Source organism: Schistocerca cancellata, chromosome 4, assembly GCF_023864275.1.
Source record: "Schistocerca cancellata isolate TAMUIC-IGC-003103 chromosome 4, iqSchCanc2.1, whole genome shotgun sequence".
Taxonomy (NCBI): Eukaryota; Metazoa; Arthropoda; class Insecta; order Orthoptera; family Acrididae; genus Schistocerca; species Schistocerca cancellata.
Genome location: NC_064629.1, coordinates 80736967 through 80759567, shown reverse-complemented (window position 1 = coordinate 80759567; position 22601 = coordinate 80736967). Strand labels below are relative to the sequence as shown.

General features: G+C 38.4%; 1 protein-coding gene across 2 annotated transcripts in view; it reads right to left on the bottom strand.

Annotated features, from left to right (window-relative positions):
- The window catches only part of LOC126183774 (uncharacterized), a 485018-nt gene that overhangs the window by 148923 nt on the left and 313494 nt on the right, over positions 1 to 22601 (bottom strand). For both annotated transcript variants that reach the window (XM_049926010.1, XM_049926009.1), the window contains one exon: positions 12264 to 12515. In XM_049926010.1, coding sequence (XP_049781967.1) covers positions 12264 to 12515 — 252 coding nt within the window. The remainder of the gene's footprint in view (positions 1 to 12263; positions 12516 to 22601) is intronic.

Sequence of the window (22601 nt, the reverse complement as noted above, 5' to 3'; positions counted from 1 at the left end):
TGACAAGTAAGATGTAATAACTTAATAGATTACAAGCAGTGAAGAGGGCAGTCCCCATATTAATGATAAGAAAGCAGAAAGCAGAGAAAAAAATTTCTTAGACTCAGTGAATGAAAACATAAAAGGAAAGGAAAGAAAAAGGAAAGGAACAACACTGAAATGCAATAGAGCCTGGACAGCTTAAAACAGAGAATGGTAGAGTTTAAACATGTTGTGACTCGCCGATTATTCAAAGTGCCGCCGTGCAATTACGCACGTCCTCTACGTGCGGCGCTGTCTGCCAGCCAGGCAGCAGCTGCGCCACCTAAGCGGCCAGCCGAGCAGCGGCCGCTAGACTGAGACTCAGTGTTTAATCGAATGTGTTGTTGTGTTGTCCGAAATATGTGTTAAATTTGAAGATATAAAAAAACATAAGGGAAAATAATTATGCATGTTAGCAAAAACTAAACTACAGAAGGAGAAATCATAGGACTAATTCTCCACAGACAAAAATGTCATCCAAAGTCTTGCTGTTTTGTTGTATAGCATATTCTGCAATGCACTATTATGTGTCACTGGTTTATCAGGGTAAGGAGAAAATATCTCAGCTTGACAATGAGATGGTATGCATAGTATCAAAATGTCATTTTTGTTAAGATAATAGATGTTGTACAACAATATAAGTAAAGCATAATTCGACTTGCACAACAGTTTGGTTTATATGGTATTTAAAGAACTCTTGCTGTGTGTGTTTTGTTCAAATAACAAACTAGAATACCACATCATCCTGAAATTCATTATTTTGGATTGTTTAACAGCAAAAAAGTTTGAGCAAAATTAATGAAGATTTGCAAATAGTCTGCTATTTCTTTTTAAACAAATAAGAAAAGGTCAGCTAAATTCAGCATTGGCATACTTGAATAACTAAATACTACAAAACTTTGCAAAAGGTGAGTGTCACTTTGTTGAAAGCCTACCAAAAGCTAATACAGAAACAATGTAGTCATCAATTCTTGGACCCTTTGAAACTGAATAAAACTAAATTTGCATTCCACTTTGTTATTGTGTATGAAGCAGTGGTCCATCACTTCATTCCAGAACTCCAAAGCACTCAGTGGAATTCTATGATCCTTCATCAAAAAAGGTGAGACACTCTTATCTCCTAGAAAATTGCTTTGTAGAATCGGGAATGAATTAGCCTGACTGATTGCCAAGCAATAGGTTAAACAGTAACTTGTGAATACTATGCTACTCTTTTGGATCAACCAAATGAAAAATGCATGAAGGAGTTCTGAGATGGAAAAGAATAATAATAAAGTATTTGAAATTTGAGTTGTTGGAACATCCATCCCGTACACCAGATTTGGCATCCTCTAACATCTATCTATCTACATATTGAAAATTGTGGTGGGAAAAACGCTTCGAGTCAAATTGAAGAGTTGTGGTAGATGAGTATTTTGCAGATCTTCCGTAACTGCAGATGAATGATGCAGTCTGCTAACAGGAATAATGTTTCATATAACACACTGCACTAAACATGAAACATCTTTTAAAAAGACTATTTTTAACCTAAAACCATGACTAGCACAAAATATGTTTACCTAATCTTCTACTTCATAGCAAATATGTTGACAAAGATAGCTGAACACCGAGTGAGGTTGCACAGTGGTTAGCACACTGGGCTCGCATTTGGGAGGATGACAGTTCAAACCTGTATCTGGCCATCCTGATTTAGGTTTTCCATAATTTCCCTAAATTGCTTCAGGCAAGTCCTGGCATGGTTCCTTTGTTTGGGCACAGTCAACTTCGTTCCCCATCCTTCCCTAATCTGACAGGACCGATGACCTCGCAGTTTGGTCCCCTCCTCCAAACTAACCAACCAAAGCTGAACACTGATTGCATATAAACCACAACCTGTGACTTGATAAAGTGTTGCAGTTGTAAGCCACTGGATCTTCATTTGGAATGGCAGGTGGACTGGTTGAGGTGGGAGTAGTATCAGGCAGGGTGGGTAACGGTAGAGGGAGGCAGAGGCAGGGAAAGGAACTGTCTACAGCTCGGAAGGAGGCAACCTGTTTGGCAGCTAGGAATGCAGGAGGGAGGGGTGGCAGGTATATGGGTTGCCATGGTTGCAGCAGCCATGGGAAGCAGCACATGCTGAAGGTGACATGGGTACATGAATTAGGAAGTGGTCACAGGATGGAAAAAGGGGAAACTGTTAGGTTGACTGTGTGGGGACAGTGCCACAGATTCGTCCATAAACCTCCCCTTCAAAGGAAAAGTAGTTATGGGTCAGGATATAGTTGTTAAGGTGTATAAGAAATGAGGTGGTGAGTTTGGAGGCTGATGGCTGTTGGCAGAGGTAGTGTTTAACAGCAGCAAAGCCATGGACATGAGGGGAGTTGGTATATAGGGAGGCAGCATCAACACTGATGCATCCAGGAGATAAAGAGTTGAGGATGGTGGAAAGTTGATGTAGGAAGCAGTTAGTATCTGATGTGGGAAGTTAGGTTTTGGGCAATTGGTTGGAGTTGTTGGTCAACAAGAGCATAAATTCTTTCAGTGGGAGCACAATAGCCAGCTATAATGTGATGTCCAGAATTGTTGGGTTGTGGATTTTGGGGAGCATCTAGAAGGCTGGTGTGTGGAGTGTTATTGGGATGAGGAGGGAGATGGACCCAGGTGAGAGGCACTGGGAAAGGTCCATGGATTTCAGTAGGGCTTGGAGGTTATCTTGGACGTCTGGGATAGGATCACTCTGGTGACAAGACTGTTGTAGGATGCAGTCTGTTGCTCTTGCTGTGTGTTAAGTTTGTTCACTGGAGTCATATGCTGTTTTTCTCACTGGCTGAGAGGTTTTCTGGCGAATAGGTTTCTGTTTGATTGTGTTCATTTGTTTTGATGGGTCAGTGTATTCATGTTTTTAATGTTGTCATAGCCTGTATTTAGTTGTATTAGATGCTTTCTGCATATCTTATGACAGTATTTGTGTGTCACACTGGTTGTCTCCATCCATGTGTTGTTGCCAAAGGAATTCTCTTAGTTGATGCAGTTAGTCTGTATTGTTTTCAGTAGTTATTTAGTGCCTTTTTCATATTTTTGTGACAATCCAAGTCCCAAGACTGGCAGTGCATTTCCATCTATATGATTTGAGTGAACATTTCCATTATCATGTCTGCCCCATCAGTGCCTCACATCCTTTGGCTACAGAAGCAGCAAATTTAGAAACTGCTACAGGGTGTAACTCAGACCACTCAGGTTTTGGTTGCTACAGCCACATCTCATCATGCCTTTCTCACAGCTGTGCTGACTTTTTGTGTGTATTACAGAAAAAATTTGGGACTTGCGCCATCAATAGTTGGAGTTGCACTTCATGGCCTATGGTCTCCAAGGTACACAACATAGTGCTCAGTTTCTTCTCAGTGGGAATACAGAAATTTTTTGTTTGTCCTATCAATTTTTCACAGTCTCTCATCCAGAGGACATAGACTATAAACTGTTAGTGGAACAATTAAATGTGCATTTCTGTTGTGTCAGTCACCTCGTGCTGAGCAGTGAGGATGTCATGTCCTTCTTCAATGTTGGACAGTCTTTTTCATGGTGTTTGAGTGAAAAGTGTCCAGACAGGGTGACCAACTGTTTTGTGCGTGGCAAGCTGGGCCACTTTCAGTCAGGTTGTTTACAACATTATTGTTGTGCCATGCAGCACTGTGTGTTTCATTCCCAGAGATCTATGGTGGCAGTCTCACCACACTTTGTCAAGCCTGTGACACCATCAGATGCCAGCCATCTTCTCCACACTGACTCTGACACCACCAGCCTTCCAGTCATCATCTGACCTATCGGCTACGATGTCAATCCTATCATCAGTCTAGACGTCACTGGCTCTCGGGTCATCACTAATTGTGTCGACAACATCATCAGTCCTACCTTCATCAGCCCTGTACCAGCTGTCACTCGTGTCATTGCTGCGTCAGTGATGCCATCGGCACTGTCATCAGTCCAGACGTCATCAGCCCTATCCCAATCAGCCCTCATGTCATCACCAACTGTGTCAATGATGACGCCAGTCCGGTCATCGCTGGCTCTCCTGTTGGTGCCAAGCCTGTCAGAGACAACATCATTCCTGCGGTCCAGCCTGGCACTGCCAGCCCTAATGTGGCTGGCTCTCCAGTCATCACTACATCTGTCTGTGATGACGTTGGTCTGTTTGTCAGTCCTCACGCAGCTGTCCCTGTTCCGGCCAGCCCGAATGCTGTTGTCACCTGCCCTGTCGACACTGATGCTAGTTGTCGTGCCAGTGAGTAAATTGCTGGCTCTGCTGTGGGAGGTCCCTTGCTACCACCACTGCAGCTGCTGCTGCCAGCCAGCCCAGTAGTCTTCACTGGGATCACCATGGTTGCTCATGCTGTCACTCACATTGCTGCTGCTGAATCTGTCTCACCATCTAGGCCTGTGTCACTGATCCGGTTGTGTGTTCATCTGTGAAGTTTTGCCACAAGCCCCACTGATGCCCAGCCTTCCCCATTGCAGCCTGCGACAGCCAGTCATCGTACTCCTACATGGACATGAATGCTTGTTTTGTTGGGATCTTATTCTTCTGTTAATTAGCGGTTTTGGGTTCAATTTCTCATGTTGTTTCATAGTTTCATCTATGTTTCCATGCACCTGGTGCTGGGTGTTTGCAGTTTCTGTACTGTTCTTGGGCATCAGCAGGCATGTGTCCCACAACACATGCTCAGCAATCTTGTTAGCTGTCTCCTGTATTCTTATTCAGTGGTTTATATGGTTTCCAATGTTCTTATATGTGCATAATGCTTTTGTTCACTTCAGTGTACATGGAATGCAATACCATCTATTTTTAATTTTTAAGGTGGGGGGCAAGTTGTATCCATATGGTAGTCAATTCCTCCACACACCAGGTAGGCCATGCAGACAGCCAACCCACCAGGGGGACAAGCGAACGCAGCTCACATCGACACCGAGATATTTTCCTTGTACGGCCTAGGCTGTTTACTACAGAGCTACACATTGCCTCCACAGTGTCTAGGGCCACCAACAGGCAGTGTCCTGTTACAGAAGAGTGCACTGTTGGCAGGGCACTATTTGGCACACCAGGTCACATGCTCTCGCAGTGCCATGTGGATAGCCATCTATGCCTGACTATTTGGGCTACCACTGGACTGTGCTAAGTGAATTACACCTTATGCCTCAAGTTGGCAGTACAAGCAGTTCCATCCAGCTGCATCAGCAGTTCAGTCCCAGTGCTACAAGTTTGTAGTACCAGCAATTTTGTGTCAGTGCTTTACACCGGCAGACCTGGCTCAGTTCATCGTCATCTTCACCTGCAGTATACCATCAATCATACGCCAACAGTGCTGGCCCAGTAATGTCCAAGGTATTCATGCTGCTGTCTACTATGTCACTGGTGTTTGTCATATAGGCACATTACAGACAATGTCACAGGAGTGACATTTCTGTTGGATATAAATGGAGTTCAAGATGGTGGCGAGTATAGATGAACATGATGTTACTGCTAAATTAAATTACAGTGATGTAGTTAAAAAGATCGCTTGTGTGAAGTGCAAAGAAGAACTTAAAATGTATAGTGAACATATTTCAAGTTCACAATCAGTAATCAAAGGATTAAGAAGAGAAAACGACAGCCTAAAGCATGAAAATGTGGAGCTTAGGTTGAAACAAAACATGGGTGTACTGCTGAAAGTTCGCAACTATAAGTCGATGGAATGGAAGACAGTGAACGGCAGATGTAAAGCATAAGGTGAAAAAATGTCACCTACAGCGAGTAAACCAAGTTTCGAGTGTGAAAACAATTTTAATATCCTTTACTCCGAAAACTGTAGTCAAGTGACTGGATTGAAATATGAGGTAAATTCGAGTGTGTGTAAAAAGTCACAAAAAGTAATCTTCACAGCAAAAAAAAGTGAAAACTCTCACAAAACAGTTATATTTGCCATACCTGTGCCTCAGCTCTTACCTGAAACCAATACTAATAAATGTGAAAGTGTGAAATGTGGCGAAAACAAATTTCGTAAACTATGCAGTGGAGAAACAAACAAAAAACGGTAAAAAACACGATCGTCAAACCGTCAAAACAAAGGTACAATGTTCTCTTATTAACAGACAGCCATGGCAGAAATTTGGCGAGTGTTTTACAGGACAATTACAAAGATATCCAAGCAATAGGAATAGTGAAACCAGGTGCAAGTCGAAATCTGTTATTGATGTCGACTAGCAGAGAAACAAAAAAGAAGAGAATGATGAGAAAGAAGAAAATGAATATGTAGTGTGTATAGCTGGTGCCAATGACATCGCAAGAAATGAAAAATGAAATTGCCTAGCAAGCCTGGAAAACTTCCTAGAAGCAAATAAATCACGAAACACCATTATTACAATGATGCCTCACAGGTATGAGCTCATGCACAATTCATGTGTAAATAAGTTGATTCGAAAAACAAACATTAAAATGAAACAAATGTGTGCTTGTTTTGGCAAATGTAAAATATTAGATATAGGCAAACTGAACAGAAGCCTACATACCAGACATGGTATGCACCTAAATTTTGAAGGCAAAAAATTCTTGTGTGACAAAATATGGGAAATTATGAAAGAAAAAGACAAATTAAACAGAATTCTCCATCACAAAGTAAACAATGATTTTTTTTAGAGGAAAGCATAATAAATTAACCCTTGCATATCAGAATGTCCAGTATGTAACTAATAAAACAGAGCAGCTGAGTGTTTACCTAAATGAAACTAAGCCACACCTCTTCCTAGCGAGTGAATTGGGATGCAAGGAAGAGGAAGCATATGGTTACAGGCTAAAAAATTACAGACTTATAAACTTGTACTGCAGAAAGACACACAAAAGTGGTAGGGTAGACATTTATAGTAGAAATGATATAAAATGTGAAAAAGTGAAATGGATAGATGATCTGAGTACTGAAATGGTATTTGAGGTTGCAGCAGTAAACAACAGCCTTATTATAGCAACACTGTACAGGTCACCTGGAAGTAACACAGAAGAGTTTCTAAATTGCCTGGAGGACTTACTGGAGGGGACAGCAGTGTGTAAAAAACACTTGTTGCTTGTTGGAGACATCAACATAGACTCATTAAATAATAGTGTTAATTATTTGCATTATATGGATGTATTACAGTGTTATAACTTTAAACAAATGAACTCAGAACCTACAAGAGCCACTGCAAATATGAAGACATGTATTGACCATGTTCTCACAAATGTAGGAAAAGAGAAAGTAAATGTAAACACCTTAGAAAACTACATTTGTAATCACAGAGCCCTTACTATGGAAATTGATGTAGGGAACATAGATGTAACTGAAAATGATACAGTTATATATAAAGTACTGGAAAAATTTACGTATGAGAAACTTATGAAATTTACAAATAAAAAACAGCATCCTACGTAATGAACAACATGGATTCAGAAATAAGAGGTCAACAACAACTGCTGTCTATGAGTGCATCAATTCCATCCTAAACCTGATGGATAAAAAACAGGAAACAACATGAGTCTTTATTGACTTGTCAAAAGCTTTTGACATGGTGGACCATCAAATTCTGCTATCAAAGCCAGAAAGATATGATATTCGAGGTCTGTCCAACAAGTGGATCAGTTCCTTCCTGAGTAATCGTATGCAGTCAGTGTGCATCAAGCACACAAATATTGAACTAAAAACTGTATCAAATCACCTATCTGACTATAAACAAATTAAATGTGGTGTACCCCAAGGATCAGTATTGGGACCCCTTCTGTTTCTTCTGTACATAAATGATCTAAGCCTAAATGTTGATGCACACAAAACAATCATATTTGCAGATGACACCATGATTCTACTAAAAGGAGACGACGATGAACAGTTACAGCAGACAGTAAACACAGTCACGAAACTACTTAGCAGCTGGGCACAGAGTAATCAGCTTGTAATAAACAGTAAGAAAACCATTGCTCTAAAATTCCACAATGTTCCTAACAAGGATATGTTTATCCCATCAGTCTCTATCAATGACGAACCAGTTGGTAACAATACTGAAACCAAATTCTTAGGACTTTGGCTGCAGAGTAACATCAGATGGAATAAGCATATTGAATATCTCAATGCAGAACTGAGCAAAGAAAACAGTATTGAATGCATATCATGTGTACTTTCATTCTTGTCTTAGATATGGTGTCACCTTCTGGGGAAACTCTAAAACAGCTAATAGCACTTTTAAACTACAAAAAAGGGCCATTAGAATCTTGTTTGGGTGCAAGCCTAGAGACTCTTGTAAACCCCTGTTTAAGAAATCTGCTATTCCTCCATTACCATGTGTATACATTATGGAAACCCTTTTGTTCTTTAAATTAAATGTAATAGGCAAGGACTGGAGACTGCAAAAAACTGTGATATACATGAGCACTTTACCAGACAAAACAGAAACTTACATGTGACCCAAATCAGCACAGCACTGTGTCAAAAAGGTACTTTTCACATGGGAGTTAAGCTTTATAACAAACTTCCTAAAAACATAAAAGCTATCACTGAGGTCAATACATTTGGAAAATCTCTAAAGTCATATTTACAGCATCACTGCTTTTACTCCATTGAAGAATATTTAAATTTATGAAATGTGTTATATAAATACTTATGTGTAAAGTGTATTATTGTAACCTTAAATATGTATGCCTTGAAATGACTTTCAGCCTGTTTATTTATAACTTGACTTGCCCAATGTCTTATGCATAAGCTGCTATGTAGACAACAGGACCAATGAAAAATACAATACAATACAAAGAAAATTTAATTATTCTAAACTTAAGATGGTACAAGGGAATGAAAAATGGGAACCAGTGTACAATGCAACTGAAGTGAATGAAAAATGGGAATATTTCTAAAGTTATTCAGTAACACTTTAAATGAAACCTGTCCCTTAGTTCAAAAAGAGAATAAAGCTACAAACCATAAAGCTGAGAATCTTCCTTCTGAAATTATTGAACTGAGGGAGAAAATGAAAGATTGCTATATACTTTTTAGAGATACTAAACTACAATATTTCTCAACAAAATATAAACTGCTCAGAAAAACTTACAGAGAGTCCTTGACTAACGTAAAAGCACAGAAATATACCTCTGAAATAAGGAACTCTAGCTGTATCAGTAAAACTGCCTGGAAAATAATGCATAAAGAAAGTGGGAAACAGAATTCCTGTGAACACAGCAACATAACATTAAAAGAAAATGGTGAAGAAATAAACGTGTGAGAAATTTATACAAAAGTTCAGTACAGTTGGTACAAATGAAGTTCATGTCAAGCCACAAAATTTTAGCCTTGGAAAATCCAGCCAGTTCTTTTATATCCACGGCATTACTGAGAGGGATGTCCTAGCAATCATATCAGCACTTCGACCAAAAATGTCTTGTGGCTGGGATGACATTTCACCTAAACTGCTAAAGGAATGCAGGGATGAATTAGTGAAACCCCTGACTCACTTGATAAATACCTCCCTCAGTAATGGTGTATTCCCTGACCTTTTCAAAATTACTGAAATTATACCAGTGCATAAAAAGGGATTAAAAACTGACACTAAAACCTACAGGCCAATATCACTAACCTCAGAACTAGGCAAATCAAATTGTTAGAGAGAGTAATACTAAATCAAGCTGTATCATATTTCACCAAACACAATCTATTAAACAACCTACAACATGGATTTAGAAAAGGGAGATCTACTACAACAGCGGTAGCATCTTTTATTCATGAAATATTAAATAAGCTGGACAAAAGTGACAATGTAATAGGCACTTTCCTAGATATGAGTAAAGCCTTTGATACTGTGAATAATACCATTCTTCTGTATAAGCTAGAAGAGTACGTGTTGAGAGGACTAGCCTTGAAACTACTTGCCTCCTATTTGAAAGACAGGAAACAGTGTGTAAAGCTAACTTATAAAAATAATGAGCAGCTCCTAACAACCAAATCAACCTTCAGGACACTTCAATGTGGCATGCCTCAAGGAAGCATAGTAGGGCCTCTTCTGTTCATTGTATATGTAAATAACTTATTTGAACCCCAAAACTTCATGGTTGTAAGCTATGTCGATGACATATCCTTAATTAGCTGTGGCAGTGATATGCAGTCTGCAGCTAACAGTATCGACATCAGTTTCAATACTCTGTCCACATACCTTACAGCAAACAAGCTTCTTGTAAATAAAGACAAAATGGGAATAATGAAGTTCATCCTCAGTTATAATGCTGCCATAACTGATACTGTATTTAAATCCCCATTGGGTCTTGCATATGCAAATTCACATAAATTTTTGGGCATCGTTGTTGATGAACACTTATCAAGGAAAGAACACATAGATAATATTTGCAAGAAAATCAGTAGAAATGTGTACCTTCTGAAACAGGCTCAGCCTTCTTGGACCATGATCTTTAAGGCAAATATATTTTTGGTTGATTCATCCGCAACTTCAGTATGGTATTGAGATATGGGGTGGGGCACCAGCAGTTCATATAGATAGACTTTTTAGATTACAAAAAAAGGCAGTAAGAATGGTAGCCAAGGTAAAGAAGAGAGAGCCTTGTAGAGACATCTTTAGAAAATATAAAAGTCTTACAGTGTACTCCATGTATATACTGCAGATAGTCATGTCCATGAAACAAAATCCTGAATTTAATACGACAAACAGTAATGTACACAACTATGATACACAGGGAAGGGAAAATTCTCATAGAATTGTGACCAATAAAAAGGCAATGGAACACAGCCCACATAGCATGGGAGCAATTTTCTACATTGCACTACCCTGTGAATTCAAGAAAGCAAATCAAAATATGCTAAAGAGTAGACTGAAGCAATTATTAATAGAGAAGTGTTGTTGCTCTATAGAGGACTTTAAGTTGTAGTGCATATCTTGGGAAACAGTGTATACACACAATGTCTTCGATCTATCAGTGGTATGAAAGAATGTAATTATACACTGTATTATGAGTACTGTACTATTACAAATATAAGCTAAATTGTGTTACAATATAGAGGAATCTACTTGTAGTGCCATTTTGAAAAATAGTGTGTACAGACATGTGTCTGATCCATATGATGTTATGAAAGAATGTAAATATTTTACTGAATGTGTGTAATGTAAGCTAAATTTTCCTGACAATGTCCAAAAACTTTTTGTTATATGGACAGAAAATAAATAAATAAATGTAGTTAGTTGTATGGACATTCATCCAAGGACAATACAATCAAGTTTTGTGTTATTAATAAACAGTTATTCCTTCACAGTGTCCTGATCACTCCTCGTACAAGGATAGCAACAAGACTGTCTGTACCACCTGCAGTGAATCCTTAGACATCCTACTCTATACTCGGTATGTTAAATTTGCCTGTAACTAATTCTGCGCTACTGAGCATAGACTTTCCTTGAATGATCCTACAGTTACTAGGGCAGAATCAGGAATTCAATAAAAACATCCAACAATTAACTTGAGTTTACCTAGTCCTGTTACTTGTATGCAGATAATTTCACAATCAGACTCAATTTCAACTTCGATAGGCACAATATTTTTCTCAACATCAATGAACACTCAACCTCCTACAGTGTCTAATTTGTCTCTTCGATATGTCTCTCTATATTTTTCTGAGATTTCTACTATGGCTTGCAACCAGCACTCAGTTCTGAGAATAATGTGTGTACGACAACTTCCCTGGAGGGCAGAGATGTGGGTTTGAGTCCTAGTCTAACACATAACTTCAGTCTGTTAGAAATTGCCATTACAGTGTAACCTCTACAATATAGTTGGAGTTTCATTTTAGGATCAGTAGTTGCTATCATCTTCTCAATATTTCTACTATGAGATGGTTTTGTTAAAATTAACTTTTTAATTATTAATACCCATTCAGTTGTGGTTATGTTAACTATAGCGACACATCTTTTTTATGTGAGAAAAAATAATTTTGAAGTTTTGACATTAGAAATTTTCTGTGTTCACATCACAACCCTCAAAACTGACAAGCACTGTTTGTTGACTACCGTAGGTGTCTTTCATCATAATTAGTTCCATCAAGTCAATATTCATATCCCTGACACTATGATCATAACAGGATTTCATTACACCTACGTCACAAATAATATTATGGGTATGACCTTCATGCATGAAAATGATATTAACTTTGAAGTTACTTTCTATATAGCACTAAGTAACAATAAACAAAGATGCACTGTAAAAATTAATACAAGCTACTGGATACCTGTGACTGGAAGATCTCTTGCTCCACATGGATTCGGCAAAGTTGTTCTTCCCATAAAGTATCAAAAACATTTTTCAGCCTTTCAAGTTCAACTTGATGCCTTTCTAACTGTTCTTCTAGTAATGAACATTCTCTGGTAACATGCTCATATCGTGCAGCCAGGGGTGGAGTATGTGCCCGCTGCAATAAAGTGACATCTCTGTGAAGTTCACCGAGCCGCTCCTTTACACCACAGAGTTGCTGACTTAGTTCCTGAAACAAAAGGATAGAAAACTAAACAAGCTGACTAGACTTAGGTATTTAAAAGCTTCCTCATTAAAGGAACTAGAAACGATGTAAAATTATGTGCTTTTGTATCCAGTGAGCTATTTGGAGCACATCATTTGTTTGTAATCTCTTTGTATTTTTCTTTATACTGTTACATTTTATTTTTTGTATACTGTAGCTCACTCTCTCTTTGAATATCCTCCTTTATTATAAAATCATCATTTTCTATGTACCATCATTTCAGTTATATTTAGTTACCAGTTACAGTACAAGCTCTTTTAATAATTTTTCTCACTTTCACATATCTCAGGAAAGGCTATTTACCTTTTTTGGGTCGTATTCTGCTTTTTCTATTGTTTTATGAGTTTGTATATTTGCATACATATATTCTTGTGTAATCTCAGAATCCATCAGTAATACAAATATTTCCTACTACATTTGGTATATGGTATATGGCCTCTTCCAAAATGAAACCACAAGTAAACATTCCCATTCTTGTAGTATGCACATCTCTTGATCTTATCAAGAAAGGAAACCTTCAGTGATTGGACAGATATCTACCACACAATGTAATGTATAAGTGGAGTGTTTTGTGACAAGCAAGGATATGACAAACAACACTTCTGCCCTAGAGAAAGCTGTTGCCATTCAATCCAAAGCTCTTATTGACATATCTTCATATTTGAAGTACAAGAAAGAATAAAATATTGCTATATCTGCAAGTAGCTGGATATGAGTGCATTCATCAGAACCCAGGAAAGAACACCTCATGCTGGAAGGTGGAAGGGCTGCCTGCAGAAGATTGGTTCGTCGATTTGGGGGAGGGGCGCAAACAGCAAGGTCATCGGTCCTCCTGTGGACAGAACACAACATTAAGTTGTAGCTGAGCTAAACACAGCTGACTGGCAGCAGATAGGACATAGACCAGGACAAGACCAAAGAAAAGTACACAAACAATGAAATGCAAAGCAGAAAACTTCACCACAATGTTGTCAACAGGCAAAGAGCAAAGTCAAAATTGCAACCAGAGAGAAAGACCAAGTGCCAAGCAAGGTTGTTATCTAGTAGTCCATAGTATGATGATGATAGTAACCAACAATATCAGACTAGAGTACAGAAATGGCTAACTGTTTGCTAGGCAGCTGTATTTATATCAGTTGTGAGGTACACTGTCAGCTGGCGTATTCGTGTGGTGAAACGAGTGGCACGCTCACACTACGAGTGCAACATTGCGGCAAGACTATGTCCTCTAATGGCCATCTAGGTCCGTTACCTCCTACAGGCATTCAGTTTCCGTGGAGCTGGATACGAGACAAACAAGACACAACAAAAAAACATACAACCAATTTTGAGTAATCTATAAAACAGTGGAATAATTTTGCAATTGAGTGTTATCTGGTAGTAACCTATGGTACTAACGAAGAAAATGGATGTAAAACTAAAAAAAAAAAAAAAAAAAAAAAAACAACAACAACATGACAATGGGTGCTATTTGGTGATTATTAATTGAAGTACATGAATGAACAGTTTTCTATTCTATGGCTTTTAAAAACAAGAATATCATAAATATTTAAAAAAATAGCTGTTGTTTGGGCACACTTTGGTCATTTTCATTCTCCACTGCTCATTTTTATTCATAAAGTGTTGTTACATTGACATAAACAATTTCTTGTTATATAGTGTAATTAAACAGTTAAGTAAATGGCAGAAAGTATATGACAATAATATTAAATAGATACACTGTATGAATTATGGTTACATACTACATTTTATTTATTTATAGCTGATTAAAATAAGAAATGTAGACCATTTGTCACACACTCCCAGAATTCATGAGCAGCATGAAATACTTTACTTTTCATCCATTTTTCAATGATACTTTCAAACTGATTTATTGGTACTTTCAAGTAATTCACGGAAGTAGGCAAGACCAAGAGATTTGTAGCTGTTACGGGTTCTTGCATGCCTAGAATATGAAAAGTTAACTGTATCCAGTTCTGGCAATACTTACTTAGATTTTTAATAAATAAAAAGGTATTATAGATATAGAGGCTAAGTACTGCCATTACATTAAGTTGTTTGAAATAATCTCCACATGATTCAAATGGCTAAGTTCGGCATTGCACCTGTTGCCTTTCTTTTTTCATTTAAACACTCATTTTGAGACTATAGAAGTAGCCCATACCAGTACTCCATTAAATGAGACGGGAGGGAAGAATTCAAAACCTGCATATATTAAGAGTTCTTTACTGAAATAATTCCTTAGCTTGTAATGCAGACAGAGGACACTAGCTAATCTGCCACATAGTTCTCCTGTGTGTGGGTATTGCAGCAAAGCTTTTGGTATAAGTGAAATCTTAATAGTTTGACTGATTTGTAATCAGAACTGGGAGCATTCAGATGAATATAATGTGTCCAATTTTATTGTAATTTTTTGTCTTACATTTGTCTGAAACCAAACGGTTCACCTCTTCATCATTACCAGTACACTGTATTGGAAATATTCAATGTCAAAATCACATGTTATGATTGTTGTGTCATCTAAATATAGTACCACACCACAAGGCACAACTGTAGCTACTTCAGTTTAATGAATAATGAACAGTTAAGGTCCAGCAACAGGCCCGTGAGAGAAACCTTTGAAACTGGAAGATAGTCTGGCTTTTGATAATTGGCTGTATTAGGGATAGAATATTCTCTCCTGATTGTAGTGATAAAAATTTCTGATAAAAATGTTATTGGGACAATATTAAATATTTCCTTGGATCCAACAGTGTTACATAGATTACATTCTTATTTTCAAAACAACTGCATATCTTCATTCCCATGCTCTCAACTGCCATAACTGTAGAGATACTTTGTCTGAACCCTTACTGCAATGAGCTACATGCTGTGTTGGGACACTAGTCCATCAGTATAACATGCAAGTCCAGCAGGTTGCAGAAACACCAGCTTGCAGGTGAATTGTCTTTGGGAAACAAGCACACATCATTCCTGGATGATAACACCAGTTTGTCTTCATGGGAAACTCCAACAGCCAGCACCACAACAAACAGTGAACAATTCCCCTACAGCTGGAAACTGTACCACCACTAGGAGGTGTGGTGAACTCAGCAGTACTTGCTTCCACTAAGTCTGGACCTGCAAACAGACCATGCCATATCCATCTGCTTATGCAGTATTAAGGCCACTGCCCAGCCTTGGCAAGCCAGCTCCAGGTGTTGCCTGAACCAGAACTACATGCCTTTGCCATGACAAGAAGCAGCAATTAGTCAGCCATGAACATCCACCTCAGCAACTTGGCCTCTGTAAACTCAGGTGCAAGGATTTGGTATCTGCTGGTTTATTGAACTTAGTGCTTGTGACTAATGGGCAGCTGTCTCCTTGTGGTCTATCTGTATTTTTGAATTTGTTCTAATTTCATTCAAAAGTGATAATGGTTCACATTTGTTGTGGAACTTCTAGATTTTCAGTCTGCCATAAGCTCAAGAGATAATTTATATAATTTCTGATATTTATGTTCTTTATACAGACAATTTGTAACATCAGTGGATTTTATATGAAGCAAGACTTTTATATTTGTTAAAATAAAGGTGATATTGTTTTCTGTATACCTAGGACCTTTGTTTTACTTGTGGAGCCCACATAAGGTCACAATACTACATATATTATTTGATTTCATGTTTAGGCATGAAGTATCCTTTTAGAAGTGTAGGCAAAGTTATCCAGAGATGCTCTGTCTCCTTTCTTATGAACTCTGATTGCAGATTCCTCAAAGACGCTGGATGGTTTCCTGAATTTAATATTTTATAAATTACAATGGGATTACAACTTGTTTTCTGATACATTATATAGCATAATATGAGGTCTCCCTCCCCAATGACTTTGCCATTTGTGGGGAGGCTTGCATGCCTCAGCAATACAGACAGTTGTACTGTAGCAAGAGGGACAGCAGCCTTTACAGTAATTGCAGGGGCAACAGTCTGGATGACTGACTGATCTGGGCTTGTAACATCAACCAAAATGGCCTTTCTGTGCTGGTACTGTGAATGACAGAAAGAATGGGGAAACTACAGCCATAATTTACCCCAAAAATATACAGCTCTACTGTATGGTTAAATGATGATGACAAACTCTTGCATAAAATACTCCAAAGGTAAAATAGTCCCCCATTCAGATCACTGGGCAGGAACTATTCATGAGGATGTCATCAGGAGAAATGAAACTGGTGATCTATGAATTGGAGCATGAAATGTCAGATCCCTTAATCAGGCAGGTAGGTTAGAAAATTTAAAAATGGAAATGGATAGGTTAAGGTTGGATATAGCAGGAGTTAGTGAAGTCAATGGCAGGAGGAACAGGACTTCTGGTTAGATGACTACAGAGTTCTAAATATAAAATCAAATAGGGGTAATGCAAAAGTAAGTTCAATGATGAATAAGAAAATAACAATGTGGATAATCTACCATGAACAGCAAGTGAAGACATTACTGTAGCGAAGATAGACACCCACCACAATAGTACAAGTTTGTATGCAGATGATGATGATGAAGAAATTGAAGAAATACATGATGAGATAAAAAAAATATTCAGCTAGTAAAGCGAGACAAAAATTTAATAGTAATAGGGGACTGAAATGAAAGAGGAAGCAACCTAATAGAATTTTGCACAGAGGATAATTTAATCATCACTAACACTCGGTTTAACAATCATTTACAATCATGAAAGAAGGTTGGTGATGTGGAAGAGCCCTGGATACAATGGAAGGTTTCACATTGATTATATAATGGTAAGACAGAGATTTCACAGCCAGATTTTAAATTGTAAGACATTTCCAGAGGCAGATATGAACTCTGGCCACAATTTATTGGTTATGAATTGTGAGTTAAAACTGAAGAAATTGCAAAAATGTAGGAATTTAAGGAGATGGAACCTGGATAAACTGAAAGAACCAGAGGTTACTGAGGGTTTCAGAGGGAGCATTAAGGAATGATTGACAGGAACAGGGACAAGGAATACAGTAAAAGAAGAATGGGCAGCTTTGAAAGATGAAATAGTGAAGGCAGCAGAAGATCAAGTAGGTAAAAACATAAGGGTTCTTAGAAATCCTTGGGTAACACAAGAAATATTGAAATTAATTGATGAAAGGAGAAAATATAAAAATGCAGTAAATGAAGCAGGTGAAAGGGAATATAAACATCTACAAAATGAGATTGACAAGAAGTGCAGAATGACTACGGAGAAATAGCTCGAAGACAAATGTAAGAATTTAGAGGCATATATCATTAGGGGAAAGAGAGATACCTCCTACAGGAAAATTAAAGAGACCTTTGTAGAAAAGAGAATCACCAGAATGAATATCAAGAGCTCAGATGGAAAACCAGTCCTAAGCAAAAAAGGGAAAGCTGAAAGATGGGAGGAGTATATAGAGGGTCTATACAATGGAGATGAACTTAAGGCAATATTACATAATAGGAAGTGGATGTAGATGAAGATGAGATGGGAGATATGATACTGAAAGAAGAATTTGACAGAGCTCTGAAAGATCTAAGTCGAAACACGACTCCTGGGGAAGACGATATTCTGTCAGAACAACTTGGAGAGTCAGCCACAACATAACTCTTCCATCTCATATGTAAGACATATGAGACAGGCAAAATACCCACAGATTTCAAGAAGACTGTAGTAATTCCAGTTCCAAAGAAAGCAGATGATGACAGGTGTGAATATTACTGAACTATCTGTTTAATAAGTCATAGTTGCAAAATACTAACAGGAATTCTTTATGGAAAAACTGGTAGAAGCTGACCTTGGGGAATATCAGTTTGCATTCTGGAGAAATGTAGGAACACACGTAGCACTAATGACCCTACAACCTCTCATAGAAAGTAGATTAAGGAAAGGCAAACCTACATTTCTAGCATTTGTAAACTTAGAGAAAGCTTTTGACAATGTTGACTGCAATACCCTCTTTAAAATTCCGAGGGTAGCAGGGGTAAAACCCAAGAAGCAAAAGGCTATTTGCAACTTGTACAGAAACCAGATGGCAGTTATAAGGGGCATGAAAGGGAAGCAGTTGCTGAAAAGGGAGTGAGACAGGGTTGTAGCATATCTTCAATGTTGTTAAATCCATACACTGAGAAAGTAGTAAAGCAATCTAAAGAAAAATTTAGAGTAGCTATTATAGTCCAAGGAGAAGAAATAAAAACTTCAAGGTTTGCTGATGAAACTGTAATTCTGTCAGCAACAGCAAAGGACTTGGAAGAGCAGCTGAATGGCGTGGACAGTGTCTTGAAAGAAGGATATAAAATGAACATCAACAAAAGCAGAACAAGAGTAATGGAATGTAATGAAATTAAATCAGGTGATGCTGAGGGAATTAGATTATGAAGTGAGACACTTAAAGTAGTAGATGAATTTTGCTATTTGAACAGCAAAATAACTAATGATGGCCAAAGTGTAAAGGATATAAAATGCAGACTGGCAATGGTAAGAAAAACATTTCTGAAGAAGAGAAATTTGTTAATATCGAGTATAGATTTAAGTGTCAGGAAGTATTTTCTGAAAATATTTGTATGGAGTGTAGCCATGTATGGAGGTAAAACATGGACGATACACAGTTTACACAAGAAGAGAATAAAAGCTTTTGAAATGTGGTGCTACAGAAGAATGCTGAAGATTAGATGGGTAGATCATGTAATTAATGAGGAGGTACTAAATTGAATTGGGGAGAAAAGAAATTTGTGGCACAACCTGACTAGAAGAACAGTTTGGTAGGTAGGACACATTCTGAGACATCAAGGTATCACCAATTTTGTACTGGAGGGAAGTGTGGTGGGTAAAAATCATAGAGCGAGAACAAGAGATTAATACAGTAAGTAGATTAAGAAGGGTGTAGGTTACAGTAGTTACTCAGAGATGAAGAGGCTTGCACAGGATAGAGCAGCATAGAGAGCTGCATAAAACCAGTCTTCAGACTAAAGATGGTGACGACAGCAACAACAACAAATATGAGAAGCCATAGTAATCAAGTGTTCTAGAATTTCTGTGTTTAGCTCCTAATTTATTGACTGCCTGAGTCCAGCAAACACTATCTGTTATTTTACTGTTTGTTGCTGGCAGCAGAACCTCTGTTTTACTCACATCTTCTGTGACATTGTCATTTGCTGAAGTCTGTAAAAATGTACATTTCAACTATTTTGAGGAATTTATATCTGGTGTACATGACATAGACTTTCCCCGTATATACTACTGATGTGAAGCTCTCAGGTTTCCAGCCAAATGGCAGCATTAAGTTATTCTGATGTTTCAATGAGTGCCATACTCATCATCTTTGGGAAAACTATCGAGGTTTGCAGATGTCCACGTATCTATACTAGTGGTGTGCTTTCTTCACCTGGCTACAGGCAGCTGGATCCTGTGCAGCCATTGGGCAGGGAACAGGTGGGATGCAGGGGTGGGAAGTGGCAGGTGGGTCAGAGGCTGTGCTCAAATTTCTGCATAGGCATTCCAGAAGTGTCTTACATGCTGGATAGCATAGTGTGTGCTCTCATAATATTGTCACTATAGAGAGCTTCCAAGCAGAACTGATGAGATTCATGTAGATCCATATTTCTATGGATTTATTTGTAATGTTGTCTCAGTAGATAATTGCTCGGCACAGCAATTTGGTGTTCTAGTAGTCAAAAGTGTGCTCTTCATTACACTATGCTCTGCCACTGCTGATTTTTCTGTGTGTCCCAGTTATACACATCTGATGTGTTCCTCACAGTGCTTCAAGATACAATGCTGTGTTTGCCACATGAATTGGTGACTACATGCACAAGGGATTCTTTATATTCGTGGTACATTTTAGGAAACTAGTAATTTTTACCACAGGTTTTTGTGTTGCTTTAATAGAAATCTTGTTTTGTGTATTTGCTTCAGTTCTTAACAGGAATTAGCAACTTTTCAGCTCAACAGATTAAAAGATAATCAGTAGGCTTAATTTAAAGTTATTTGTTGACTGCCTGTAATACACTACATCAGCCAAAATGCAGCCCCACTGTGAATGCTGTTCTCAAACATGGGATGAGTTGGTTGACATTCATAAGCAGCTTGAAATCACCATAACTACTGTCAAACAATTGGCAGCTGCTGCAAATCAGTGTGCTGGAAGAGCTCCCAAGAGTCATGTACCTGTGATGCCAGTACCAGAGGTACCTCAAATACTGTCCTCTCCTGTGGTTCTCATCTCCTCTGAAGAAGGTAGAGGATCTGTCATTACTCATCCACCAGACTGCAAGTGGCATGTCAATGGTAGATCTAGGCATCCTGTACAGGGCAGATGGGGAACCAGTGAGTTGTACTGACCCCCTAACCAACAAGTTTGAGGTGCTGTCTTTCACCGATACTGAAACTGAGCCAGTGGGAATCACTTCACCGACTTTTGGGAAACCTGTTATGCTCAGTGTCAAGAGGATGCAAATGTGAAAGGGTAGGGGTCTATTAATTGTAGGCAGTTCAAATGTATGGTGAATAATCAACATGTTGAAGAGGCTATTCCAGCAGACACTGAGGGAACACGGTGAATCAGCTGCAGATTGTGGTGCACATTGGAACAAATGATGCCCACCATCTGGGCTTTGAGATCATACTTGGGTCATTCCAGCGATTGGCAGAAAAGGTTGAGAAGGCCAGCCTTGTGCCTGGAGTTTCAATGAAGCTCACAATTTGCAGCATTGTCCCCAAAACTGATTGTGGCCCTTTGGTTCCGAGTCAAGTGGAAGGACTCAACCAGAGACTTCAGAGCTTCTGTGACACTCTAGGCTGCAACTATCTGGACTGCCATCTTAGGGTTGAGAACTGTAGGGTCTTCCTAAATGGGCCAAGCATGCATTGCACATCAGAGACTGCTAACAAGGTTTTCAGATTAGGTGACTCTCCATCCAATCCAGATAACAATAGCTGTAGGAAAGCATCAAAACAAATGCCTCCCATAGGTGAGAGTATTAAAATCGTAATGGTAAAGTGCTGAAGCATTTGCAACAGAGTGCCAGAGTTTAAAGTGCTCATGAAAAGCAGTGAAGCTCACATAATACTAGTTATAGAGAGCTGGTTGAAACCTGTAATTGATAGCAGTGAGATTTTTGGGAAAGATTTAAGTGTATATTAAAAGGAGAGGCAAATGGGAAATTAAGGTGGTGTATTTTTCACAATAGACAATAAACTCAGATCCAATTAGATAGAAATTGAAGCTGCGTGTGAGTTCATTTGGGTAAGATTCAGTAGAGGGGTGAGCATAAAAAGATAATTGTATCCTTGTACTGTCCACCAGATTTATCTCCTGATGTAACAAAAATCTTTAGAGGAAATATCAGTCCACTTGTGTGTAAGTTCCCCAATCATACTGAAATCATTGGAGGAAACTTCAATCCTCCAGAAATTAATTTGGAGAATTAAAGTTTTGTTAGCGGTGGGCATGATAAGATATTCTGTGAAACACTATTAAATGCCTTCTCTGAAAAGAACCTAGGACAGGTACTTAGGAACCCCACTCATGACAGAAATACAGTGGATCTAATGGCAACAAACAGACCTGACCTCTTTGAGAACATGGACACCAAAACTGGTATCAGTGACCATAACGGGGTTGTGGCAAACGCAAAAGTACAAAGGACAACTAAAACAAGCAAAAAGATATACAGTATATGTTCAGTAAACTAGATTAAAGATCAGTAGTGTCATATCTAAATGAGGAACTCGAAACTTTCAGCACAGGGCAGGAGCATGTAGAGGAACTATGACTCAAGTTTAAAAGAATAGTTGACCATGCACTGGATAAATATGTATAAACAAAGTGTAGGGCTATCGATAGAGAGATGCTGAATGAAATACATTTGTTTGCTAAGAGAGCAATGCATGATGCCTTCAATGGCTACCATTGCAGAGTACTGTCAAATGATATTTCACAAAACTCAAAAATATTCTGATCGTATGTAAAGACTGTTAGTGGCACCAAAGTTAGTGTCCAGCCCTAGGAACTGAAACTGAGGGGAGCAAAGCAAAAGCTAAAATGCTTAACTCCATTTT